Raw genomic sequence first — 27517 nt, 5'->3', positions numbered from 1 at the left:
AATTTGATGTTCGTGTGTTGGTAACAGCTGTCGCTGGTAACACTGTGATAGGGTGCGAGGTGTGATAGTGAATGATGGGTGTTGAGCCCAGGCGAAGTCTGTGAAGTTTGATTGCGCCGATCGTTAACCGGAACGTTGTGTCCGTGCGTTGTATTGGGTGACATTGAAAGTGTTTCACAAGTAGCGCGAAATATACGTTCACCGATGTTGAAATGAAGCAGAAGCGCGTCATGTATGGCGACCCAGGGAAACTATGCGATAGGCACACGCAGTTCGCCCCGCACGGGCTCTGCGCTCCGTCGAATTAATGATCAATGGCTTTATTCGAGAAGCGATACACGAATAAAGTGCTACTAGATGATACAGAGAAGCTGACCAGCGTCATTGAAAATGCAAGAACGATCGACGGACACACGGTACGGCGCACGCTTAACGCGTATATACATAACACATCTGACATTTACTCGATAATAGGCGACGTTTACGTACGTCAGGCTTAGCAGAGATTTGGTATCATTGGATCAAGTGACAAGTCCCTTTTGTCCCGCGGACATTCTCGATCATTCTGTTACTCCTTCGCGGAATATTTTTATTTTTTCACGAACCGTACTTTGCAATTGTTTCTCGATATTTCTTAACCGCGAGCAATTGGCGCGGTTATGCGTTGTTTTCAGGAATTAATTTGTAATATTTAGAAGTTAATGAAACCGGACCGTTAACGACATTTTTGTAATGTTGATTTTTGTTAGTAATATATATATGTATATATTGGTGATGGATGAGTATTACGAATGAAACGAATAATACTCGATTCGATTATTGAGCATAATAAAAAGATGGCCTGCATTTGATTAACCCTTTGCAAACTACCACCGTATATATGCGTTTAACGGAAACCATCAATTTGGCCGAGGAACTCATATATGCGTTCGGCGAAAACAGCTGATAGCACTAATATCTTATTTATCTTCTGGAGGATCTGTGCATGTACATATTTACATATGTCTGTAGTTTGACATTTTGGAGCGCTATGAACGAAAATCGCGGTACGATTTACTCGAAACTACCTTGTGACCTGGTCCATATGAAAAATAACAGTTTTTTTTTGAGTTGATGCAACAGTTTTTGATACCTATGAAAGATAATACAGAAAATATCGGTTACAAAAGATAAAAGGAATGTTTCTTTTAATGGCTGCAATAAATTCAGGAATACGTGATCAGAACACAAAGAGGTCCATTACCAGAAAAATCTTGGAGAGTTAGCAGACGTTACAATGACTTTGTACAGCTTAATGCAACTTTATCAGTATCAGGCATTGATCTGTCTCTTCCTCGAAAAAAAATTATTGGTAATATGGAACCAGACTTCATAGCTCAGCGTCAAGTAGCACTACAGGTTAGTCGAAAGTTGTAATTAAACAATAAGAATTAATTAACAGTTAACTGTATGTTTCTGTTTTTCAATGTTTTCAGAATTTTTTAAACACAATACTAATGAATCCTATATTGGCATCGTCTCTTCCTATGAGAAAATTTTTAGATCCGGATAATTATACAGCACCATTACATGGTATAATATTTATATTTATGAGAAAGTCCATAATTCAAATGAGATTGGCACTTTTAATTAATTTTAATTTTTAGAAATAGCTCTGCAGCAGGTGTCACTAGCTCTACGCAGTGATGCAAATTATGAAGTTTGTAAAGCCATTCCTGACATGGGATGGCGGTTAAGGAAGCATTATTATACAGTTAAACATCGTCAGAATCCCAAACAAGAATTATTACTTGCATGGGTAGAATTTGGTCCGGATAAACATCTACCAGATAAAGATATGCAAGGTGTTTTTAAAAGCTTAGGCACTTTAAAACACAGCTATATAGAACCAATTGTTTACCAACATGTGACAGAAAATGGAGCTTTAATGATAAGAAACTTTTACCCGACGGGTACATTGCGCGACACTTTATGTGTAACTAAACCAAAACAACCGTTTATAAAAAAATATGGAAATCCAAATAAAACCAAATCTTTAACAGTGCCTGAAATTGCAATGTATGGTTACCAGGTTGGTCACAGTAATTTTACACCGACAATTTTTGCATTGATTAAGGCAGTTAATTAATAGGATTTAGGATTAACCGATTCTCTCAATATTTCAGATTTTGGAAGCTCTAGGATTTCTTCATGAGAAAGGCTTACCTTACGGGCACCTACATACGGGCAATATTCTTCTAACTCAAAGGGGTGCAAAATTATTAGATATTGAAAATGGTCTGTTAGGTTTGCCTGCATTTTATCGGCCTTACGTTGTACAAAGGCGTAAACTTTACGCAACGGTATAGTAATAATCATAATTCGTATATGTTGCGGCCAATAAAATTTGGTGAATAAACAAAGTAACCGTTTCCACAGACCCAGGTGGACGTTTACTCGTTCGGACATGTATTGTATGAAATGACGTTTGGAAGACCTCTTTTAGAAGCAACCTGCTCCGAATTACCATATTGTGAAGCGACTTTAAAAAATCTGCTCGAGGTGATCTTGTCGCCAGAAGATTTGAAGCAAGATTTGCCAACGATACCACGCCTATTGGACCATCCGTTTTTCGAATCAGCCAAACGTACTGCGCTAGGTGTTGGATCCGTTGAGAGGCCACACTTTAAGTTAAGTAGTCATTTAAAGGAAGCTCTACACGAAGCAGTGAACAAAGCAGAGCAAAGACTGAAAGATGAGCAGAAAGTGGCTAGGCATCAGAAAAGGCTCGCCAAAGTCCAAGAGATGATGAGCTCAGAAGAAGAAATGAAAAAACGGAAACAAAAACTGGTAAGTATCTTATAAGTAATACAATTAGGTGACCTACGATTGAAAATAAAATGAATCCTGCTATTTTTATAGAAGAAGGAACAAAAACTGGCACAGGAGCAACGTTCTGTGAATCAGTTGAGTACGAACGGATTAAAACAAGTGAACGGTAAAAGTCCGGAACGCTCGGATAGTCCTACAAGTACTTCCACAGCCACCAGCGTCGGAACGTTGACTCCACCTTCTTTGCGTGAGTATCAGATTGTTTAACAAACTGACTTCGTTAATAACTAACATTAATCTGGTCAAATTTTTATATTAGCTGGACACAAAAGTTGATGGCGCATACTACGCTTATTTCTCTCACGTAGGTCATATGATCATTCATTAATCATCCATTAATATGCATTCATACATCTTCTCATTTAACCATTGCTTGGATACACATTCAAAAACTATACCACAGGTGATCTCTGCGTAACACAAAATAAATTATGTTATTAAAAATGACCATATTATACGAATTCGTATCGTACAAAACTAAGAAAATTCTTTTGCCTTTCACATCGTTGCCAAGCATCATTAAACATTACCATGTTCTTTATTGTTATACAGAGGTTGTCTGTTCTGTATGGTTCTGTAGATTTTCTTTGTCATCCTTCCGAGTACGTATGCTCCCACCACCTGTAGACATTAGCAGTATATATAAATATGTTATTTAACAAAATATAAACGTTAATTAATATATAGTACGTGTCCAAGCGATGTCGTACGGTATCGTGAAGCATTACACTCTATTTAACTAATGATTTTGTTGTTGTGTCGTAAGGTGATACAGCCACTGGTAAAGGTGCTGTCCCTCCACCTCCTATACTACCATCTAATGACGTAGACGACAACGTCCAGCAGATGACCAATGAGCGAGCCGCTTTGCTCGGAAGTATTTGTAACTTCAATAAAACTAGTCTTCGCAAAGTTGCTAATGGGCCTCGTTGAGGCGGTACATTAGGGAATAGATGGAAAACCGATGAACAATTTTATTATAATGAAAAACGTGATCTATGTTACAATAATGCTATTTTTCTTCGTCGAACAGATGCAACGGTGTCTATAAATTTTATTTTGGTCGCGGTACTTGTAAGAGTCAGAAGATTTTATTCTTTTTGAAAGAGTTTTAAAGATGTACACTCCATAGGAAAACGATCATTAGTGACGTTGAAAGAATTAATATATTTATATATACATGGTGTGATGAAGAACAATTACCAATTGAATATTTTTGAATCAGTTAATTATTTCTTCTTAGTATTGAAAAGATTAATTACTGTCTCACCATGTATAACCACATGAAAAATTTGCTAGAAACAGTTAATATTTGTCACATATTTAGCTGCTGATTTTTATTCTTTCAGTACCGTCCAGATTCGGATTGTGATTGTAGACGAATTAATGTACGAAAAGATTTTAAAAAGACGATCTTTTGTATATTGTAACTGTATATGTGTAACTGGACACGGTAGTCAAATAATCATGGTATTTAAAAAAGAATTTTTCTCTTGATTCCGTTAGAATTAAGAGTAATGGATTTTATTCGTGTAACGATGTCGCTTCCATGATTACAAATGGGTGATCTATTAACTATAAGAATTACTTGCTCCAAGTCTCGCGATCATTATTTCCAATGGTTTCGTTTTATCATTCTGTTGTGAATCTTAAATAAAAAAAAAAAACAAAACGTTAAGAGAAAGAAATCGAGAACGATAATTCGTGTATGACCAAACCGACGACGTTCATTCCTGTCGCGTAAATTTCCTCTCGTTGAATGTATTGTACCGTTTCGTCTATTCAAAGTTTATGTGTAACGTATTAAATGTACAGCCCGATCGACATTTTCTGTGAATCTCGTTCGCCCCCCGTGAACGGATATACTGTATGTTGCTTTCATTGTGTCGAGCCGTAGAAATCGGAGCCGTCCGTTTCTACGGCGACGAGAAAATGTGCCAAGAGGAGTATATATGCGATTTTTCAGTCGGTAAATAGGTATATTAATGGTAACGAACAACTGTAACCTATTTCTTATATATATGTCACAGAACAGTACATTTATATAGGTATATAAATATACATGTAATATGTATGAAAAAGAAAAAAAATGTCTGTGAATATTGTTACGGGAATTATGTAATATAGACGCGACTTTCATATGTGACGTTAATTTTGAAATTGTAACTTGTTGAGTTTTTCCGTGTAAATGCTATACTTCATAGAGTAATATAAATATTTGTTTTATCGAGAATTGTGAAATCAGAATAAAACGAGATCTATATTTATCAAGTAACTAACGATAAGACGACTCCGAGTGTACTTTAGAAATTTTTTAAACACTTGGGGGGGTAACGGAAATCGTGATCAAATTACACCATATCTCTGGGCTGTTTCGCAACAGACCAATATTATCCTAAATGTGGAAATTCATTAAAATAAAAAGTAACCGCGTTTAAGGAGAACGATCACGTTGTACTTGAGATAATATCTTAGTCCATAACAAATTTCAACACAGAAAAAAAAATAGATTTTCATGTAGGAGATATTTTACTACTCGCTACGAAAGTTTAATAAATACAAGGATATGCATATCTTTGCAATATTTTTATCATTCGAAGGATCTTTAATACTATATTATAAATTCTCAATATATCAAAAATATATATGTATGAACATCGCTGTCTAAATGTGTGATTGTAAATTCTGAGCAGTAACAACATGGCTCGAGTGTGCGCGTGCAATAGTTACACAACTACGTATCAAAGATTGTTGAATGTGTTTGGCTCTAAGGAACATTTCCCCTCGCATGTATCTTCCATTCGGAGTAAACGCCTTCCTTTTTCCGTACAATTGTATTTCGTCCGCGTGCAACGGTAGAAAAGTTTCTTCTTCTTCTTTCTTCGTTTTCCGTTCTTTGTTCTCGTTACACGTAAAAGGAATCTTAATTTTAATTATTACAAACATACGAGATTGTATTACGTTAACCGTATATGATCACAAATTATAGAGTTCCGCTAGGTCGCTGTAACCAAATGTCCGGAGACCGGCGATCGCAGGCGACGCGATGGCGAAGTTTTCCACTTTACGTTCGAGAGCTTTCGCGTTTTACGATTCCGTCGAAAATTTTCCTTGTATTCACAATCCGCACGAGTTTTTATGTAACATAGTTAGTCCTATGTACACATAAGTATGTATATACAATGCTATCCACGCAATTCTGTCACCGTGAGAACATACATATATGGCATTCTTAATTAAGTCTGGAGGACTTGTAATCAAATTAAAATCCGAAGTCAACTGTCATGAGCGTAGCTTGTTTCCCATTTTTCTTTCCCCGAAATCTTTTAAAAAAATCACTTCTGTCCCGACCTATCCGTTACATTGCACAATTACGTAAAATATTAATATTAATTGTCGTTTATAGGTGACTTTGATCCCCTCTAATAAAAGTAATTCCAGCGCGAGTGTCACCTATAGTCGTATTGTAATTCGATTTTAACCGTTATCTTCTCTTTTCATAAATTAAAGCTAATTGGGGTCGGGTGCGATGGACCCAATCGATCATCATAACTTCTCGTGGAGCTTCTCGGTTATCGTCTTCAATCTGCAACGAAAACAAATTCCTCTTCTTATTTGTAAATTCCATTTTTCGCCCCCCCCCCCACCCCTTAACACTAGATTTACGGACGTTTATTCTAAACTTTATTCTTAGTTTATTCTAACTTTATAAATCGCGAAAATGATAACTTCAAAACCAGACTATCGCAATGCGTATTCGCATAATTGCACGAATCGAAATCGACTTAAACTGACACTAAATAAATAATTAAAAAATGCAATCAAATTGACGGGTTCGGTAAAGCTAGTGTTAAAAGAAAAATGGCTACCTTAAAAGCTCCTCTTGAATTCGATCCGTGATCGCTTTCCTAATTTCTGTTTCGCTCGCATTCGACGCACGCAACTCGCTTACTAATTGGTTAAAATCTATGGGGTCACCGTAATACAGGGTGACCTTGTTCCGGAAACCTAACTTGTACGGTGGCTCGGGAGGGAGAACTTGGTCCATTCCAAGATGATAGATCGGAATCACTAGGGGTACAACAGGTGATTCCATTATTAACCTCCCCACGCCCCACTTTAATCTACAAAACGAATGTCAGCGTGAAAAACTAATCGTGATTAATCCTCGAGTATTGGGTCGTGTTCGATGAAACGTCAGATTTCACAAATGAATTTCTAAATTTAGACATTTTGCGACAAACACCGTAGCCCTTACCAAGAAAACGCAAAGTCTCAAAGAGATAGGATCCAGATGAGATAAAAATAATAACCAAAGGAACATTAATACGTTCCGTGCGTATTTAGGAAGGTCTTAACACTAGGTTTACTTATTTATTGTACACTTCGTTCTATTATTCCCAAAAGAATCGATGCTCGTTTACTTAGATCGTGGAAACTGGAGATTCGATAGTAATTGAGGTACACGTCAGTGTGATCTCGTCAAAATCGGCGTAGAAATTTACAAAATAATATTTCCAAAATCCAATATGCGTCAATCTAGTGTTAAAAAAACGTTACGACAGGGAATGTATGAAAGAAAATCGGACATTTTGTGTTACACGACCCAATCGAATATAAAATGGCGAACCTTATGTTCTCTTTAAGCATGTTGATCTTCCCTTCGGGGAAAACGTGCACCCATCCCCCGGACGCCAGCTTCTCGATGCAGAAATCCATCGCTTCCTGATAGATTCCGGCACCTCTGACTACCGGTATACACTTACCCAGCATAAAGAAGTAGGAGTGCCAGGCTTTCGTGAAACAAATGTCGTGGGCCGCGAGCGACCATCTGACGATGCGTCGCTTCAGGTAATGCCTCAGGTCCAGTGACGCTAAATGAGTTCAGAGATTTGTCTGTCTTAAAATCTTTCATTCGATCGCTTATCGACGTGTCGTTCTGAGAAAGAAAAGATTACATGTGTCTCAGGAAAGGGGAACGTGACAGCGTGTCGCCGACTTAATTCGAATACTAAAAATCGGGGCTCGTGTCGCGTTAACGTTCGTCGGTGCGTCGGGGCCTCTCGGTTGCTCACCGTGTTTCCCCTTCCCCCTCGCTTTCATTCTTGAATTATCCATCGCGTTGAGAGTTGCTCGACTCGTTAGCGATCGAACTTTTGTCCCTCGTGTAGGTGTTCTCTAATCAGAATTCACTTTCCTTGATAACGATACGGATTCTTAACGAATCCGTTACCTCGAACGTTTACACCAGCGAACGAAATCGTTCCGAATTTTGCTACCGAATTCGTTTTCTCGAGCGAATCGGTAAATGATTCTCCTCTTACGTGTCGGTTTCACTCTGTTCAATCGGTTGAGGAAAAAATTAGCGATGTGGTATGCAAGTTGATGATGGAAGCTTTGAACGGCCTTCGAGGACCAATCAATTTAGAGTGGAAACGACTTCGTTTTTGATAGACTCGTTGGGAAATGTATTCTAATCGGTGGCTCGTAGTTAAAATTGGTGACGTTGCTCCAGGAAATTTGTAGCCTTTGTTTTCAAATGTTCGGGGGATGGCTACTGACGTTAAGCTTGACACTAGAACTACCAGGGTCGAAACGACTTACTGATTCCTTTTGCAATGATTGAAAGGGACGTTTCCGCGGAAAATGATTGACGAAACTAATTCGGTAGTGGCAAAACTGAAATACAAGTTGAAATCTTACGTTGAATGATCATTCATTTTTGTTGCGATGCAAAATTATGTTTAATAAATTAAAATAAGTTTGCTGAATGCAACACTGAAATTTATAAGCCACATTGTCACGAACTTAATTCTACAGAACTTTTTGAAATTATGCATTTTAACCCTCGGAGTACGACGTTTGAATTTTTCCTATTGTTGCTCATTAGAATTTACTGTCCGCGAAGTGAGATGAAATTTTGATATTTCAAAGACTAAGTCACGGAAGAATGATTTAATTGCTCGAATAGCAGATCAACGTAGTTTTCTTTTGTTCTATCAATTATGCGATTGTTATATGATTTAGCTCCGTCTGTTGAAGGTTTTGTAGATTTCAAAGAATCCTGGTAGTTCTAGTGCTGATTATATGTTGTACCATTATAGAGAATTAAAGAAAAGAGGACTGATTACGTTAAATGTTATAGATAACATCAAGTGGAAAGTGTGTACACGCGAGCCGCTGCTGATTCTAACGACAGCCGAAACAAAGAATTCGAATTTCGAGCGGAGACGCGACAGCGAATTTACGGACACCCGGTGTACACTGTTGAACCGCAAGTTGCGAAGGTGATTGGGCTTCTTGGATTACAAGAGACGACGTTCGCATTAGAATCCGGGAAAATACGGTAGCATTCAGAGATCGTTTAGCACGGTTCATTGTTTATGATAATATTGCATGAGAGATTGATACCGATCGATGGAACAGTGTCGTTCGCTAAGCAAAGAATAGTCGACGTTACAGATACACTAGAATTCCATTTGTTATGCCTGACAATGAGCTCTAACTATAGAACACACAATGGTCCCTCAACGATTAGTATTGTTACTAAAGCCCCGCCTCTAACATGGCAAACTAGATACAACGGTCTCTTGATACAACAGTTCAAGGTTCTCTCAAGGTCAACACTACTATCTACGAATCCCAATAAATTTATCTAGAAGCGAGAGATTAGGAACAAGAAGGAAATCAATTCGATGTAGATTTCGAATAAAGAATATTCCATCAACTACGCAGCCATTGAGAGATAAAACTACAGTTCAAACGATTATACGTATCGATTCGAAAAACAATGTGCCTGCGAATCTTTCGTGACGTTATTTTAAGGATTCTAATGGCGCAGAGAACGATAAGTAAAATGTTTCTCTTTAACACGTTGAATGCCGTGTGGGTCACCGGTGACCCACAATCAAATCGAATTACTATAGTTCAATTAACCCTTAACCAGATGGTTTTGTAATTTATCAACTGCGAATTTTTATGGTATCTCTAATAAAAATGAATATAACATTTCTTCCATCTTTTATTTTCCTTAGTAGAAAATTTGGATGTGTGGAGAATCGAATAATTTTGGGGTAGTTTCTTTGATTCGTTAAAATATTTGATAACTGGTGCAATATTGGAGCCTACAGAGTTCAAAGGGTTAACCCTTAGCACTCCAGATTTTGTAATCTATCAGCAACTGCTAATTTTTATAGTATTCTTAGCGAAAATTCGAAATGCTATATTTCTTCGATTTTTTATTTTCCTTAGTAGAAAATTTGGATGTGTGGAAAATCGAATGATTTTAGGGTAGTTTCTTTGACTCGTTAAAATATTTAATATTGTAACTGGTGCAATATTCGAGCCTACAGAGTTCAAAGGGTTAAACTACATTATAAATAATGCTAACTAACTTGGTGACATTCAGCTAGAATGAACCTGCAGTAATAACAATGCAATTCAATCGAACAATTTAACTCTCTATAGGCCGAAATTTGGTTCATGATTATAACAACGTCTACGCAGTAGCAAATTAATAAATATCCACGTATGAATACGAATTAAGAATGTATTCAATAGTTTCTCACACATCCAAATTGCAAAATGAAATAAATCAAGAAGATGCCAATGTACTGATACGTGACTTCAAAGACACACGAGCCTACAGAGGGTTAACATTATATTCCTTCCTCAAGTATCTTATCCCATTAAATCGCGCGGCATTCAACGTGTTAATGTCCACGACGAAAGAGATACATGTTTTGAAGGTGTTTTATGTTTGCCGCGAGGTCGAGGAAAACTCTCCTCCGATTTCCAATCCTTTTTACGATCGTTTAACGCGTGACTCGAACGGTTTCGGGACCGTTAGAGGACCGGCAGGCATGTCCTAAAAGTCAACGACAGGTGCGTATAACAATGGAGTTCCACTGTAATCGTCGGTGAATAGTTTTGGAGAGACTTACCCCAGATGCCCGGATCGTCAAAGCAACTGTGGTGATTCGAGACGGTGATCAGAGGGACATTTCTCGGCCGGCAATCTAGAGCTCGCCTGATAATATGCTTGTTGTACACCGTCGTTCTGTTTAGCCATTCTTAAACAGCACGAATAAGAAAAGAAACGCTTTGGTAAATTAACTCGCATCTCAAGGAGGGGAAGGGTTGGCAGCGGTGTTTTAACAGCTTTGGAATGCGTTTAACTATTGTGACCGTGGTAGGACGGTTTTTGCCCGGGACTCTACACAGTGCTGACGGTTTTTCTATCGCGTGCTTGGCGAACCGCGGCATACGTTCACTTTAGCAGATACAGTAGATCCTCCAGTGCCCGAATGTAAACTGGAAAACGCAGGCGATACCTCCGTGGACTCGGTTTCACTGTGCACTCGGTACACAGAGAAGGAAATACGGAATTTCAATGAATATCAACCCTTTGCGCTCGAGAGGCGCCTTCCAGTCGCCGTTTGAACTGATCCAAGAAAATTGTAAAATAACAATTTCATTGAAACGAATATATTTTGTAACTTTGAAATTACAATGACGTTGAACGTAAACGCCTGTGTACGAAAGTTTAAGTTGGTTAATTATTTAATGTCGTTTGTCGTTTTGCAATAAAAAATTAAATAAGTCAATTTAACCATAAAAAAATTATTATCAATTAATACATAATATAATAAACGAACTCTATATCTCACTGTCAAAATAACAGAAAAATATAATATTAATATTCTTAGAAAATTCAATGTATAATTATTTCATTGAAACGAATATATTTTGTATCTTTGATTAATTTTATTAAGTTGATTAATCATTTAATGTTGTTTGTCGTTTTGCAATAAAAAGTTAAATACGTCAATTTAACTCGCGGTATATTGACGTGTGACTTCAAAGTCACTATAGAGGGTTAAATTCATTTCAAAGAATCTTGCCTACGTCTAATTAGAAAGTATAGAATGAGAAAACACGCATAAATCAAGGAGTAAAGATATTTTCCTCGAAGATTTCACGTATCGACGGATTGTGCGGAGCTTAATATTATATATGACCTGATAATTTTAATATATGCAATTAAGCAGTTACTGAGAGTCACCTGTCGAGCGCGAGGAGTTATTACCTAACCTGTTTAACAAGTTCCGCGCCACGGAAATGTCGATTATATTTTCCTTATAAGTTTGTGAACGTTTATTAAATATTCATATACACTTCTGAGAAACAGTGTAGACTGTGGGCCGAAGGTAAAATTTTATTAAACAGTCCCACTGATTAACTTGCGCATTATACAGCGTTTTAATAAGAAAGTCTTGTTTTTCTATTAATTTCGTTGTTTTACGATATAAGGAAGATCTACTGTGTCAAAATTCTAAGTTAGGTGTATTATTGTTCAACGTGGAATCGCCAGTTTGTCAAGACAGTACTATCGAAAACAAGTGGCAGTGCAATAATATTATTCCTCGATACATTTAATTATCTTCGATGTATCACGTTTGAATATAAATGAATTCACTTGAAAAAATAAATTCGTTATGTTTAATGTATCGTCCGATTGCATCAACGACGCCGATAAGCATGGCACTGCCACTGTTTACGTGCTCAACAACACAAAAACGTGCTAATCCGACTTAATTACACGGACTGGCGTTACACGCGTGAGAATTCATTGAATTTAATTATCTCGAAAACGAAATTGGAACGAAGGTTAGCTGTTCTATGTTTTCCACTCAGTTTTTCGCGCAGAATTCATCTACAGCTTGTTACACAAGCCCACATACTCTCTTGCATAATGAAATCTCGTTTAAAATCATACGATTGCGACGACTGTAAAAATTATATGAATTATGTGAATAATGATAACTGTCGCAACACGAAGCGATCGTCGGGATGACCAAGAACGGGACAATAGGAAATGAAAGCAGAGCCGGGGAGGCGGAGTGGTGGCGATGACTCGCGCATGTCGCAGGTACGCGTCGAGCTAATTAAGCACGACCAGTGCGCCTAATTTCCAAAAATTCATTCTATCGCCGCTAAGTGAATGCTGAGCCGTCCTCGTAAATCAGTGGTACTCACTGAGAGGTCGGCAAGGGCCAATCACCGATTTCCTGTGCCCTTCGTTGGGCGGTAACGCATAGACAATTCTACCTGAAATGAAAAATTACCAAACACATCGCAGAGAATCGAATTGATTTGCAGTAACAACGTGAAACGTGGACGTTCAATTCCAAAGGCTACACGAGGTTGCATTGCACTTGGGTAATCAGGGAACATGCGACAACGGTCACATCGGAAGCATATTGTTTTATAGTATCCACAGTGAATTGTGTTCATTGTCTGTGATGAATGCTCGATGTCGTGTCATTTCTGGACGACATTAAAACAATGCATCGTTCGATATCATCCCCTTGAGGGAAGAAATATTTTGCATTCTTCATTTCAGAACCTTTTGCTATGTATTACATTGATCATTGTAATTGGAATCAGATTTAAAGTTATGGAAGAGTTGCATCCCCAAGGATTTCAATGATTTTTGTATATGTGGTAAAGTTGTCTGATGAATCTTAGATGTCACGTGATTTCTAAGTAAAAATATTCTCGATTTTTTATTTAACCTTTGCTATATATTACATTGATCATTATAATTGAAATCAGATTTAAAGTTATGGAAGAGTTGCATCCCCAAGGGTTTCAATGATTCTTGTATATGTGGTTGTCTGTGATGAATCTTAGATGTCACGTGATTTCTAAATAAAAATGTTCTCGATTTTTCATTTAACCTTTGCTGTATATTACACTGATCATTGTAATTCGAATCAAATTGAACCTGACGTTATGGAAGAGCTACATCCCCAAAGATTCAGATGATTTTTAGATATATTGTAGAAATCAGTACTTTGAATATTCTTCTAGATATATTAACAGTGGTTTCCTTGTTTCTTAAATGATTGACTTCAAATAAAAATGTTTAACACAAGTCTTGTAATCTGTCGATACGTGAAATGTGAAAATAAAATACCGTTAGTTAGTTTAAAAAAATGCCATCTATATCTCATAAAAATAAATTGAATATATCTAGTGACAAATTTTTGGAGTGCAAAGGGTTAAAGAATAATAAGTAGTAATAGTAATAACTATTAGTAATAGCATATAATAATAATAATAATAATAATGATAATAATAATAACAATAGTAGAATAGTAATAACTATTCAAAACGCTAGAAAGATTTTCGTGGCAGTGAAGGTGTTAACTATCTTATGAAGTAAAAGCGTGAGCGAAAAGTCAACCCCACCCCGGAAAAGTCAACGAGACTAATGCCAGTCTCAATTATGTAAATTCGAAATGAAACTCATTTCTATACATTGAAAGAAACTTCGAAACCTTACAGCTGAAATAAACAATAGCCAATCGGGTTTAACTTTGTTTATAACTTGTTCTACGATCATGACACGACTGAACACTGCCAGTATTATTATAATAAATTCCGTTTATAATTTTGCACTGTCATACAGAATGCATTTGCGTTACGACGTGTTTGTTGTAAACATTTCAACCACCAACCGATATCGTCGGTTACAAGGATAGGAAAAATTTATTTAACCCTTTGCACTCCGTAGGCGCCTCTTAGTCGCCAATTGATTTGACACAAAATTATAGGGTTTGACATTTAATATTAAACTTCGTACGACGCGTCGACATGTGAAATATTAACCCTCTATGAGCCGAATTTTTTTTCATGATTATAACAGAATCTATACAGTACAAAATTAATAAATATCCACACATGAATACGAATTAACAATATATTCAATAGTTTCAGTAATTTCATCAAACGAATATATTTTGTAACTATCAAGTTACAATGACGTTAAACTTTAAGTTAATTGATTACTTTATTTTATTCACCACTTTGAGTGCGAAATGAAATAAATCAACAAGATGCCAATACACTGATGTGTGACTTCAAAGTAACGTGGGCTTATAGAGGGGTAAAATAAAACAGCCTCTTCCTTTAATTTATGCACGATTTCTCGTTAAGTCGGTTTGAAAGAATGTCGTTGGTATTTCATGAAAAAACCTTGAGTGTTTCTAACGAGAAACTTCTGGAGTGCAAAGGGTTAAATAATTTCCACAATGTATCAAAAAATGATCCGAATCGATGACGTAGCTTTTCCATAGGTCGACCAAACCGAACGTTGAATCTGGATCGTAAGATCGGAAAGGGTTAATTAATAGTCATAGAGGATTTTACAGAGGTAATGATTGTTTTCGTTTGCAGGGCATTCCCCTCGGCGAGGGCAATTGGGCAAATTAGTTGACGAAATTGGAAATCTCCGTTTCATGCAGTGGTACCGTGCAGTCAGAAAACCATCGATTACCATTACTAGATTTATAACGTAACGAGAACACATTGCTTCTGGTCAGTGTCTCGAGCAAATGACCTACAATATGCGCATACTTTCGGTTTCCTTTTAGGAGACACTCGAACGCGCGGGAAATTTGAAATGTTGCTTTGCACTGGCGAGAAGACGTGGGAAAGAACAATGGAAATAACGGTACACGTAAAGCGAGAACTGGCATGAGAATCTGGAATAAATATTACAATCTCTACGCGTAATTGCGTGTCACAGCTTCATGTTAAACGTAAATATCAACAAACGTGATGATTGCAAAGAAGCGTGAAATGTTTGATTAAAAGACGTTTCCTCTATTCATATGTATGTACAATGATTCACAATGGTCGCGTCACTCTCAAAATTGAAATCGATAAGATCGATGCGATTTACGATAAAGCTGCGATAACATGCAATGATGTACACCGTGACCAACACATTGCAAAAACAATTTCACCATACGATTGGAATAAACTAACTATTATTTATAAACGAAGTAAACAAATTACCGCTACGAACAAGGAAATCCCTCGCGTAAAAAGGCGACAAAAAGGTCCTTTGCGCAACCAAAAATGAGGTTATATAAATACGGAAAAAATCACGCGATACAGGTTCAACCGAATAGTTGCAATCGTTAAATCAGATCAATCGGCACGAGACGAACGACCTATGATTCTACCACACGCGATCGGTAATATTTACGCGCGACCGATCCGGAAATAATCAGTAATTTCCACGGGCGATTCGACGCCAGTTTCTACCTGCCATTCAAACGCGAATAATAGGGATCGAACTATAGAACGAACGCGCAGTTGTAACACGAGCCAATGTGTTCTGCTGTGAAATTAATGGGTCCGCGACACAAGTGAAGGACGGGTTATACGTCCCGTTGGAAATTCGAAGGAATCACCGGCGGCCGCGGTTACAACGAACGGGGAACGAGTAACGCAGAATTTTCACGATGAAACCGGCTCGTGCGGGTGCTTACCTATAATGATTTTAGAGAAAATCCCTACCGCCGCGCAGGTTATACTGCTCGCGATGTTCCAGAGCCTGCTCGGATCTCGGAGCTTCGGTATGATCCATTTGATGTCGTATAACATTGCACTGCCTCCCGCTAGCTGGATCCGACGTGGAAAACAGCGGTGCGGCACTTTTTCCGGACAATCGGGAAGCGACTTCCCCGCGAGAAATCGTCTACTCTTTCGTAACTTGCAACAACCATCTTCGTGCCAACTTCACGCCATATTTCCCGAGATTTGTCACGTGGTCGGCCGACGGTTGCCGAGCCCGGCCGAGCGACGCCGGCTATTGAATCATTTCGGTTGGGATTAAACGCGCATCGAACACTTGTTCTCGCCACGGTTAACGACGTACAAATGCATCCCTTGATTGGACTGATTGCAGCTCCCTTTCCTTCGACGACACAGCGAGCATCGAAAATAATTAATCGAGGATACACCGAACGATGGAATCTGGGAATCGCGTTGGTAACCTTTACATGGAATTTTATTATATTTTCTATAATTTGTAAGATTCTAATCTAATTAGATGATCCGGGTAATCAGCGACGAGTATTTAGAATATTCTCGGTATTACAGGTTCAGGTATGCGAGAATGACGCTGGAGTTATGCTGATAATGACCTTTAATTTTTTATGAACGTTATGTAATTGAAATTGTAATCGCCATGCTCTATAGGTTAGCCTGCGGAAGTATTCAAATGAATTTACCGCGGACGATGAGGTTTGACCTTGGCGGGATTCTTTGTCTGACGTCATAGAAATGTGTCGTTAAAGGAGATTCTAATGTGATTCGCTATTTCAGAGATTGAAAGTTGTCATTATACTGTCCGTTACGAGATCCCACTTATTCACTTTGACGAAATGAGTTAATATGCTTTCACCGTTCGAGGGTCTTGTGAAAATGATGGTTTTGAAAGTGGCAGTCAGCGACACTTGTGTAGTTAGAAAATCTTCGTCACGGTTTTTGCTAGATCATGCAATGGAATTGCCCGACGAAAAATTTGAGTAAGGTATTGCCATGAATCCGATTAAAAAATTCAACTTTGAAATCTGACGAAATTCGTCCGTCATTCGTTGGAGAACGTGTAGACTTAACACTAGAACTACCGAGTACTTAGACAAAATTTCTTCGAGAGCCACAAGTGTGTAGTTACTGATTACAGTTAGCATCAATTTATTACTAAATCAGTTCCCATAATTACTCGAACAATTTTCAACAATTCTAAAGAAATCGGCTGGGTCACTTTGACCCCTCGTAGTTCTAGTGTTAACCCTTTGCACTCGAGAGGTGACTCAGTCACCACTTGACTTCCTGAAGCTATAAAGTTTGATATTTAACACCTGATTGAATTACATTGTTAATACTGCAAGTTCATTTAGCTAAAAGCCACCACAGAAATGTTTTCAAATAATCATCGTTCCATTGAGTGAACTATAGTAATTCCATTTGGCTGGGGGTCACCGGTGACCCCATGGCATTCAACGTGTTAATATTATACTTCATACAATGCATCAATCCGATAAATAATAAAATATCTTTTTAATTCCCGTGAATTTCACGTCGACTTGGTTTCACAAAACATCTTCATCTCATCAGAGATTGTTGAATTTCTAGTGAAAAACTTCGGAGTGCAAAGGGTTAAAAGGTAAACATAATTTCCACTGAAATCTCATTGAAACCCGTATCATTCCAGCTATCGAACAATCGTCACACGGTACTAAAAAGTATCATCGATAAGTAAAGTCAGCCGAGAAGCGACTATGCTGATGCATGCTCTACCAATCAGAAGTACAGGAACGCCTAGGGTCTTTCTCGCAGCGGTGGACAAACCGCGGTTAAGTACCTGTCAGTGTATTCGAACGGTCCCGACGACTACAAAAGCCAGAGATATAAAAAGAAACAGGGAAAAAGTATTAGGAGAGCAGGACGTGTAACGGCGCGACGTGCGGTGGTTAAATGGCGGCGATGAGAACCTCTCCGTTTCGTACACTCGATGAAAGGAGCGTTGTACGAACGAACGAACGAACGAACGAACGAACGAACGAAAGGGGACCGACGCGTGCGAATACCGGACAAGACGGCTGTCCCGTGTTTCGCAACGGTGGTGAATAAATTTATAGACGCATTATCCTAAACGGTGGTAAACGCGGCCTCGTTAGTGCGACTCGAAAATTGCGCGGGGTTACATTATAATAATCATGGCACGCCCGTAGCTGGGGTAATAGTGAAATGCCCAGCAGATCAGAGATAACCATTCACGGGACGAACGGATGCACAATAAGACATAGATGTCTACGAAGTTGTGCCTCCGGCGGTGACTCTGCACTTGCGATGTCAGACGAACACCTATCAGAAGCACCGGAGAAAGAACGCCCAGAAGAAAGGGGGGAGGATGGGAGACAGTAAGGATCACGCTGGGCTAGCTGGAATATTATTTTCATCGGTGAATAATAAACAGGTTACTTTATTTTAAACCGTCACTTTCAAAGGTAAACACCCCGCGCGTTGTAACAATCTGGAATATCAGCGAGAAATAATTCATTAGAGGGATACTGAAGAATTACCTTGAAACATTCCACGAAGCGACGCTAAGTAGAATCTCAGTTCCAAGGATCGCAAGCTTCTAGATTAAAATATTCTATCGTTACCAATTACCAAAAATCCCTCGAATCTAGTTTAACACTAGAACCAGGTGGGTTAATATCACCTGCTTCTACAACTGCAGATTCTTAGAGAATGATTAACCAAGTTGATTAATACCTGAACTGAATAAGCCAATTGAGATCTTAAATCTACATTTGTAGTTTACGAAGAAACGTTGAAAAGCAGTTCTGTTAAACAATCCAGTTTAAATTCAAACCAGCGAGCCACGAAGAAGAGAGAGAGAGAGAGAGAATCGTGCACGAAGATCGTGGTGCATGCGCTAGTAGAGTTCCCCGGCTAAGTTCATGCGCGCGAAAGAAAGGGCGAAGCCACATTGAAGTACCGAAGGAGGTGAAAAAGAAGGGAAAAAGATACAATGATGCGAGAGCAAAGTCGTAGACCGCGGGGGAGGGACGAGAGGAGAATGTCCGGTGGCATGTGGCGGCGGGGTGGGGGAGCAGCGGCCTGACGCGAGAAGAGAAGCAACCAGTTGAAGGGGCCCGGTGGCCGAGGGAGGGGGAAAAAGGGTCTCATCTCAGCAGCCAGTCCGATTCGAGTCTCTCGACTCGCGTGTTGCCGTGCCATCGTACGGGTTACACGGGACACCCTTCTGGGTTTACAATAGTGCGGAGAGGATACCTCGACGTGCCGTACCGAGGGAGACACGGGTCCGGTGCCAATTCGAGAATCGGCCGCGAAGTGTCCCTCCCCCCCGTTCGCCTTGTATATTCCTCTCGTTCGTCCCCCGTTCCCTCCTCCTCCTCCTCCTCCCGTTGGTTCACCGGTACCTACCCGCGACGACGAGAGAGGATCGTGAACCGACACGTCGGAAAGGAACGAACCGGTCGCGGTTAAGGAGACGCGGGACTAGTTCGAGGATTTACGAGCTCGCGTGGACGCGAGCGTTTATCCCCGGCTCTCCGGCTCGGTCCCCGACACGGAGATGACAGATCCCGCGGTGACGGTACTACTCCCGCTCGGCTATGCACGCGTCTTACGGTAACCTCGCCGTACGATCGTTGAACCGCGAACAGTTACCGAATACGATCGTGGCGCGGCTCGCTTGTCCGTCCGTTGTGAAACACGAGATTCGAGCCTCGCCGAGATAGAACGAGATAGAGGGGGTTAAAAAGACGCACACGGATCAAAGAGAAAAGGACGAAAACGAGAGGAGGGAGAAAAACAGAGAGAGAGAGAGAGAGAGAGAGAGAGAGAGAGAGAGATAGAGAAAGAGAGTAAGAGAGAGAGAGAAAAACAGAGGGCGAAGGAGTAAGAAGGGAGAAGCCAGCGTCGGTGGGGCAGGGACGGGACCGGTGGAGCGAGAGAAACGGAGAAGAGAGCGAGCCGAGTCGTTCGGCTTGACTCGAGAGTGCAGTGTACGGTGATGCCGCGAGGATGCCACCGTCGTCGGTCCTCTCGACACGATATAGGACGGCGCGACGGTACCCCGTAATCTGCCGGGGCCCCACGACTCTGTGCCACGGCGTTCCGCTGATAGTCGTGCGGTGCGGTACAAGTGCAAGTGCAGGTGCAGCTGTGAAGTGGTGTCAGTTCGACCGAGAGATCGTACGCGGAGGATACCGCCGGGCGATTCGTGGCCGGCGATGCGGGATCCGGGGCCCAGTGTCCGTTGACTCGCGCGGAGCGACTTCGGGGCCGGATCGATCGTCGTTTGCGCCGTCGCCCATCGGAATCCTGTCGCGCGACACGCGTCGTGCCCTCGTTCCCTCTAAACTGGATGAAAACATGCGCCGCGTACGCGGGTCGGACGGATTAACGCGCAACGCCGCATTATGGTGCAGGTAGACAGGCGCTATCGTGCTCGAACTCCTCGTCCCTACCTTTTCCCTCGTACCCGAGTGCTGCTGAACTCTCCAGCGACTTCGATTTTTCTTCTGTTCTATTGATATACCGTTTCGGTGGGCCCCGAGTGTCGCGCCCGATGGATAAGACAGGCCTCCGGTCCGCGCGCAGTGCTTTCAAGTACGAGACTCTCCAGTCGTCCCGAGCGGCGTAGCTTTAGCATCTCCCGGCTGCAGAGGGAAAGCAACAGGTACGTCTGGTACGCGTCCCGTATTCTCTCCGCTGTTGCACGTTGTACGTAAGTACGCTCGCGTTGCTCGCCAGCTCGCGCACCGAACGCGCGCGCATGCTCTTGATCGAAGATCTCGCCGTTCCACGGAGCAATACACGGCACGAGAGTGTGTGTGTGTGTGTATACCGTGTGTCTTTCATCGCGGAAGAACCCAGTGAAGCCCATTCGAGGCCGTCCCCTTGTATCTGCTCCGAGTCGCACACGGGTCTCCGCTACTTTTCTCCTGCGAGCTTCTGGAAGATGACTATGCGCGAAACGCGCGGGGCTGCGAGGCGAGCACTGGATATTTTTCTGTCTTCTGTACTGCTTCTTCTCTTTCCTCTTGTTTTCAGAATGGTGCTTGTGTCCTGCGAACGTGTCCTTGCTTTGGGTATAAGCTTCGTGTAACACGGTTAACGGAAATTTTTCCTGTAAGGGTAGATTTTTTCAAAGGATCCCGAGAAAGATATAGATTGTTAAAGGAGAGAGAAATATTTCGTTGGAGGATAAAGGAGATAATGTAACATTCTTGTAATTTTAATAAACGTCTTTTCTATCATTTGATGCAATCGTATTGATACTGAATAATAACTGTATCCCTCTTTTGTAACTTTCTTCGTGTAGTTGGTGAACATTTTCCTGCTTTCTGGTAGTCGACCCTTTGCACTCGGGAGTTTTTCGTTAGAAATATTTCAACATTTTCTGATGAGGTAAAGACATTTTGTGAAACTAGCTTGAAGAGAAATCACAGGTGTATTGAAGAACAAAGCTGTTTTATTTCAATATTTCTCAAAATATCAAATTTTATGGTTTCACTGCATGAAATCAAGTGGTGAACGAGTCACCTCTCGAGTGCAAAGGGTTAAGTTTACGTGGCGAACGTTGCGCAGTTCGGCAGCTTTCGGAAATATAATTATCCCGTAGCATGGGGGTTAACCGTAGTCGTTACTCTGTTTCGACATTCGCCGCGAATGGCACAGAGAAGATAATCAATTCCGGACGAGTTCGCGTCGTTAGCGATACACTCGCGATACCAATTAAACCCCGTGTACCCGTGAAATGAACTTTATGAAACGACAAAGTCACCTTTGATCGTCCCGCGACTTTCAACCGGCGACCATTAACGAGGATTTACGTCCTCGTTTACCTGCCTCCTTCTTGCGTCCGTACTTCGGGAGTCAATCGAATTTCGTCGACTACACGTGTCCGGTTGGCCCCTTCAGTCGGCGCCCGACATTTTTTCGCAACGTTCGGCAACAGGCTTGCTAACGTATCTAGATCAAATCGCGATTTCTCTGCGCGACCGAGAACGGCAACCTTTTATTCGCCATTTTCAACGAACCCTCGAGTCTTACAACCTCCATGCTCACGAAAGACTACAAGAATTCTAAATACAACTTTTCCACTTCTACTTCATCTCTTCAATGGCTTCCAATCTATAGAATAAATTCTTCCATAGAACTTCTTCTTCAGTCCGCCTCTCGGATATTTCCTTCTGTCCCCGAGTCGAACAAAGACCGTAACTCCTGAATCGGTTTGACATCGGGACACCGCGTAGGTGCGACCAATCGCAGTGGCAGTGTCATAAACCGATCCGCCGGTAATGGCGGACCGGGTCGACGGTTTAGAGAGCCCCGGTATACACACAGGTTGCGGCCGTGGATTAAGTTAACGGATATTGTTATGCTCGATGCTGGTAACTGGAACTGGTAGGGGTGGCGCAGCGCGTAGGGGGTTGGGGTTTAGGGGGCCTGCGGACCACCTACTCTTTTCGGGGAATGTTAATTGGCCGTTTCACGAATTATAAAGCAGCACGGCGGGGATGAAGTACCGTGACCGCTCGCTATCGCTTCCATTAACATACCTCGGTCCTCCGGGGCTGTCGTCGATCGTTGCGCGCCTAGCGACGTGCAGCGCTAACGACGCAAAAAGATACTAATTACGGGAACCCGGGCCCGCTTCTTGCGCGGCCGGACCCGTAGCCCACTTTCCTTATTTCCCGTGTTTCGTTTCGGTCGGTCGTCAGCCGGCAATTATGGGAACTTAGACTAATTATCGTCGTTTATTTGGTAGCCGCCGCGATTCCGCCGATGGAAATTGTCGGCGCGCGTTTCGCCTGCTCCGCGGAACATTCCCCGTGGAACGGCCGGCCCGCCGTTGTAATATTATGTACGGGATGATCGTAATCGTACGGGCAGAATAAGTGGGCAAATTGGATTTGGCGAGCCGGCGGGACGGAGGGCTGCCTCGAAGTCGGGGGGCTTCTTCCGGCTGAGATACGCTGAACGTGGATGCGCGAGGAGGATGCCCGTCGAAAGCGATAAGCGCGGACTCGTTTAATTTTATCGGGGAGGGAGGATGCCTTCGCTGCGGCCTGAAACTCGTCACGAAATTACGTACCGCGGTACAATTCGTACGGCCTCATGGCCGTCTTCTGGCCGACGTTTAAACAAAAACGCGCCGCTCCGGGGTCGCTTTTTCCTTTTAGCCGACGATACCTTCGCGCAGCGGCGCGTTTATAAATAGGGGAAACGGCATTGAGCTGGTACCTAAGTGGAAATTTCAAGTGGCCTTCGTTAGAGAATAAGCGGTTATTGTCCCAGAAATGCGGGAACACTTCGCTGATTACACGTTAACCCCTTGCGGACGAATGTCGGCGTCTGAGATGAAACTTCCATGTTTGGAATACCGAGTTGCAAACGGATGATTTAACTATTCGAACTGCAAGAAATCAGTAGTTTCCTTATTCTCTATGATAAGCGTTCAGTGTTTAACCTCTTAGACACCACTACAGTGGCTTTCGCGGATGTCATCTTTCTGAATGACGCGCCACTATAGTGGCTCTGCTACCAGTATATCATAGATCATATCCAACTGTATTACTAATTATTAAAGTAAATTCTTACAGTTAAATTATGTGTATCATATCTTTGAAAAATTATAATTTAATCATCGAAAACTTCATTCCAATGTACTGCCGTACAGAGTAGCCCCGCGTAAAATTCAGCCGTGCCTAAGAGGTTAACAGAATCCGCAGATTTACACTTTCAACGGTCTTCGGAGGATTAAATGTAAACTGGAAACTTGAAATATCTAGTTTCCACGTTCACCGTCTCTATATCTATATAATTAAATAAATCTTTAAAACAATAATCGTGTCCATTCGTCAGGCGTTCGTCGTAGATTCAGGAAGCACCGAATCGAGGGAATATACATCAAATCCCGTCCGCCCGAGGCGCGCCATCTTGGAATTTACGATCGAGGAATCTTAATGTTTCTCATTAAAGCCTAATGACGGGTCATCCATTCGGAATAAAATATTCCTTTCGGCACGCCAGTAAATTTCCCGGCGTTCGCTCGCCGGGCACCGAATGATTAAACTGTCGCGCGTTATCGGTTCGCGCGAAAAGAAATCGGCGAGCGTTGAAAGAGCGACACAGGTAACCTCGCGGTCGTGACGAACAGGCGCGCATAACCGCGGCCGCGAAATTCGGCGTGCATGCGTGCCTCCCTCGCCCGAGGAGGTGCACCGTGTGAGCTACCGTCGTTCAAGAAGGAATCTGTGCTTCGGAGTGCATTCCAGGTTACGCGATAAGGTCCCCGCCGCGCTTGAATAATCTTTGCCGGCCGGCCGGCAGCGACCGCCGACTGCGAGCGGCAAGAATCATTCCGAGATGGCTCGCAGGGCGGGCGCGCGAGGGACCTGGGAATGTTGATCCCAGGCGGTATGTCGGTCATCGCTGTAACAAGGTTATTGTGAGCGGTGCATCTCGGTAATTAGAAACTCTCGGAACGCTGGAAGCGTGCACGGCGCTAAAGAGTGCCACCGATATGGTGTCGGATATACGAGACTCGTAAAGAGAATGACTCGCGAGATCGTACACGGCGATAAAGGGGAAGAAATTTCTGGATACGGAGGCCGAAGTACCGCCGTCGTATGGTCGGTCTAATTCGAAGAGTATCGTAAAACACGGGAATGTTCGGCCGGCGAAGTACCGCTAGCCGTTCCTCGCTCATCCCTTGCCTCACAATGGCAAGTGGTACCGGTGCCCGAGAATACGTCAGCGGTTTTCAAACCTTTTTTTCGACCGTGACCCACTGCGGGGACTTCGTAGCAGGGTGTACGGGTGTTCCATACTGGGAATACTTTTCGTCAGAATTTCATTGGCACGCTTGGGTATCAACCCTTTGCACTCGAGAGGTGACTCTGTCACCACTTGATTTGATTTGCAAAATTGTAAAGTCTTGTATATAATGCATCAATATGTGGAATATTGAAAATTTCAAGAACAATATTAACCCTTTGCACTCGAGAGGTGACTCTCAGTCACCACTTGATTTGATTTGCAGAATTGTAAAGTCTTGTATATAATATTAAGCTTTGTATGGTGCATCAATATGTGGAGTATTGAAAATTTCAAGAACAATATTAACCCTTTGCACTCGAAAGTTTCTCACTAGAAATATTCAATATTCTGCGATGAGATACAGACGATGTTCTTCAAAATTAATTAGTGAGGAAACATATAAATTAAGAAAGAAAATTATTTTGTTAGAGAACATTGTCTGTATCTCATCGCCGAATATTGAATATTTTTAGTGAGAAACTTCCGAGTGCAAAGGGTTAATATTTTTCTCGAAAAATTCGAGGGTAGTATTTAGTTATGTACTACTAGTGAATCTTGAACCATCAGGTGAATAAGTATACTTCAAACATGTTCGGATAAACGTTGAGAGCTTGTTTATATATGTGTCGTATTTGTTTCTTTCATAAAAGCTTCCATTTTGTAAAGGCTACCGTCGAGACGGTTACCTTTCATTTCGTAAGCGGAAGGGCGGCGCGTTTCCACGTTCCCCGGCATTTCACAGACTGCAGCACGCGACAGTCGCAAGACCATGAACGGCCTTGTAGTTCCTGTCACGGTCTTTCATAAAAGTCGACGACGGGCCTCCTCATTTCACCGCGGGATCGTGTAACGTCCACGCGGTTGAACTTCGCCTCTCGATCTCCCCTATAACCTTTCTTGCCCGCGCACGATTATATACTTACACTCGCCAACAGCACGACTCCGCTCGATCGTAGTCGATGCCGAAAAACCATCGTCAAACGTTGCCACAACGCTTTCTCCCCGGTTCGAAGCTCGCTTTCGATTAATTTCATAATCCCGCCGGCGCCGGGGCCGATTCCCGGCAATTTTCGATTGCGTTTCATCGACTGTGACCGGGCTCGTCCCGCGAAACAGAAGGAATAACCCTCGAGCAACGCTCGGTTTCGTTAAACGCCGGGACGGATAACTTATCGACCCGGTTCCCCGCTCCTTTTTCGTCCCGTTTCCACGGCACCGCGCAGCTGCGCCATTATTTTCGATCGCATCTCGAAAGGGGAAATATTTATAATGCCACCAGCGCCATTGGCCGCGGCGAAAGCGAGCAAAACGAGCGCGGATCGGGAGCATTTTTTCGACGCGCCAAGGATACGCGAAAGACGTATGCACGACGGGCCTCCCCGTTCTCGTCCCGTCCGCCATTTTCCCATCCTGCTCGCGGCCGGCCGGCCGGCCGGCTACCAGGCGGCCGAACATTTTCGTTGTAATAAAATTTCTAGAAGGTGTAATTACCCGGTGTCGGTTAATCGACGACCGGGGCCCCTCACGGGACACCGTTTACCCGTTAATTACCGGCTGCCCATTATTGATTCGAGAGGGGTGTAATCGCTCGTGTTGCAACCTATTAGATGGCGCCTTTAATTAATTATTTTCGCGGCACACCTTGTTGCCGTGTAACGGAAAGGCGGCCGGCCTCCTCGCGCGGCGGATCGGCCACCCGCGAGCGGGGCGAGGCGGCACGGAGAGCCACGTTCCTGAATTTGACCAAGATTGATGACGACCGAGATTGCGCCGATCACGAGAAATTTCTCTCGCGGCGTCCATCGCGAAACGGGAGGACCGTCGGTCGCGTCGTTGGAGAGAGAGAACAACGGGCGGGCCGCGCGCGCGTTAATTTCGACCGCCGCCATATTAAACGAATCATTTGTCTGATTTAATAACGGCCCCGACAGTGCGCGGTCGCGCGGGAACGTTAATTTACGATAATTATTGTAATTTATGGTAATCGCGGGTATTAACTTGACCCTGTACTCGTTAAATTGAAGATCGCAGGACCGATCCGCCATTTGCATAAAGCCGGGTGATACTGTAGTGACAAGTGATCGTCTGCAGTCATTTTCGGACAGCGTTGCGCACTGTGGAGGAATTCATGTCTACCCTGCTTCCATTCGTAACATCTGGCTACGAACAATGACACGACGATCCCATCGCGGCGAGCGTTTCCTTGTGAACCGATTTTTCACCGCAGGAATCGTTCAAACGCGATTATTAATACAAATTCGTTCGTTAAGACTGTTTGCACGGGAACCGTTGATCGTTATCAGTGTTTAACTATCGGCTAATTGGTTGCCGGTCGCTTTATTGCTCGTCGACGCCGGCGAAAAGTGGCGACGAGCGAATAAAAGAGAATGATTCGTTGTGGCGGTGCGCGTCATAATCA

The 27517-nt window shown here is 42.2% G+C and overlaps 3 protein-coding genes across 17 annotated transcripts in view; 2 read left to right on the top strand and 1 right to left on the bottom strand.

Annotated features, from left to right (window-relative positions):
• Positions 1-16: 16 nt before the first annotated feature.
• On the top strand, positions 17-6154 carry LOC116425145 (PX domain-containing protein kinase-like protein). 2 transcript variants are annotated; one of them, XM_031972428.2, is made up of 9 exons: positions 17-416; positions 1210-1398; positions 1476-1572; positions 1647-2071; positions 2166-2342; positions 2419-2829; positions 2902-3058; positions 3131-3175; positions 3638-3785. In XM_031972428.2, exons 1-8 carry the CDS (start codon positions 315-317, stop codon positions 3145-3147), a joined length of 1575 nt encoding a protein of 524 aa, XP_031828288.1. In that variant the 5' UTR covers positions 17-314; the 3' UTR covers positions 3148-3175; positions 3638-3785. The 2 variants fall into 2 exon arrangements, with proteins under 2 accessions (XP_031828288.1, XP_031828287.1); XM_031972427.2 differs by lacking the exon at positions 3131-3175 and having other exon boundaries at positions 3638-6154.
• Positions 5441-16361, bottom strand: Taz (tafazzin, phospholipid-lysophospholipid transacylase). Of its 2 annotated transcripts, XM_031972431.2 has the most exons (6): positions 16218-16359; positions 12910-12981; positions 10815-10943; positions 7502-7745; positions 6741-6995; positions 5441-6457 (listed from the first exon to the last, which is right to left on the bottom strand). In XM_031972431.2, the coding sequence occupies exons 1-6, from the start codon at positions 16330-16332 to the stop codon at positions 6418-6420; spliced, it is 855 nt and encodes a 284-aa protein (XP_031828291.1). In that variant the 5' UTR covers positions 16333-16359; the 3' UTR covers positions 5441-6417. The 2 variants fall into 2 exon arrangements, with proteins under 2 accessions (XP_031828291.1, XP_031828292.1); XM_031972432.2 differs by lacking the exon at positions 12910-12981 and having other exon boundaries at positions 16218-16361.
• Positions 16362-16565: 204 nt separating this feature from the next.
• The window catches only part of LOC116425078 (testin), a 173697-nt gene continuing 162745 nt past the window's right edge, over positions 16566-27517 (top strand). For 2 of the 13 annotated variants that reach the window (XM_076369272.1, XM_076369262.1), the window contains exons 1-4: positions 16573-16719; positions 16831-16974; positions 17056-17263; positions 17948-20950. The gene's annotated coding sequence lies outside the window, so the exon portion shown is untranslated. Of the gene's footprint in view, positions 16760-16830; positions 16975-17055; positions 17264-17947; positions 21536-27517 lie in introns of those variants that run through there. The other 11 variants (XM_076369277.1, XM_076369269.1, XR_012998976.1 and 8 more) reach the window with 10 other exon arrangements.

Source organism: Nomia melanderi, chromosome 7, assembly GCF_051020985.1.
Source record: "Nomia melanderi isolate GNS246 chromosome 7, iyNomMela1, whole genome shotgun sequence".
NCBI lineage: Eukaryota > Metazoa > Arthropoda > Insecta > Hymenoptera > Halictidae > Nomia > Nomia melanderi.
The sequence above is the reverse complement of the archived record's forward strand: the minus strand, read 5'-3'. Positions and strand labels throughout refer to the sequence as shown.

Excerpts from the sequence above, each read along its gene's own strand:
- LOC116425145 (XM_031972427.2), top strand. The coding sequence starts at position 315 with ATGGCTTTATTCGAGAAGCGATACACGAATAAAGTGCTACTAGATGAT. Across the intron at positions 2,343-2,418 it reads GGCGTAAACTTTACGCAACG|ACCCAGGTGGACGTTTACTC; the intron begins GTATAGTAATAA and ends CCGTTTCCACAG. Across the intron at positions 3,059-3,637 it reads GTTGACTCCACCTTCTTTGC|GTGATACAGCCACTGGTAAA; the intron begins GTGAGTATCAGA and ends TTGTGTCGTAAG.
- Taz (XM_031972431.2), bottom strand. The coding sequence starts at position 16,332 with ATGTTATACGACATCAAATGGATCATACCGAAGCTCCGAGATCCGAGC. Across the intron at positions 12,982-16,217 it reads TTTCTCTAAAATCATTATAG|GTAGAATTGTCTATGCGTTA; the intron begins GTAAGCACCCGC and ends TTTTCATTTCAG. Across the intron at positions 10,944-12,909 it reads TGGCCCTTGCCGACCTCTCA|AATGGCTAAACAGAACGACG; the intron begins GTGAGTACCACT and ends GTGCTGTTTAAG.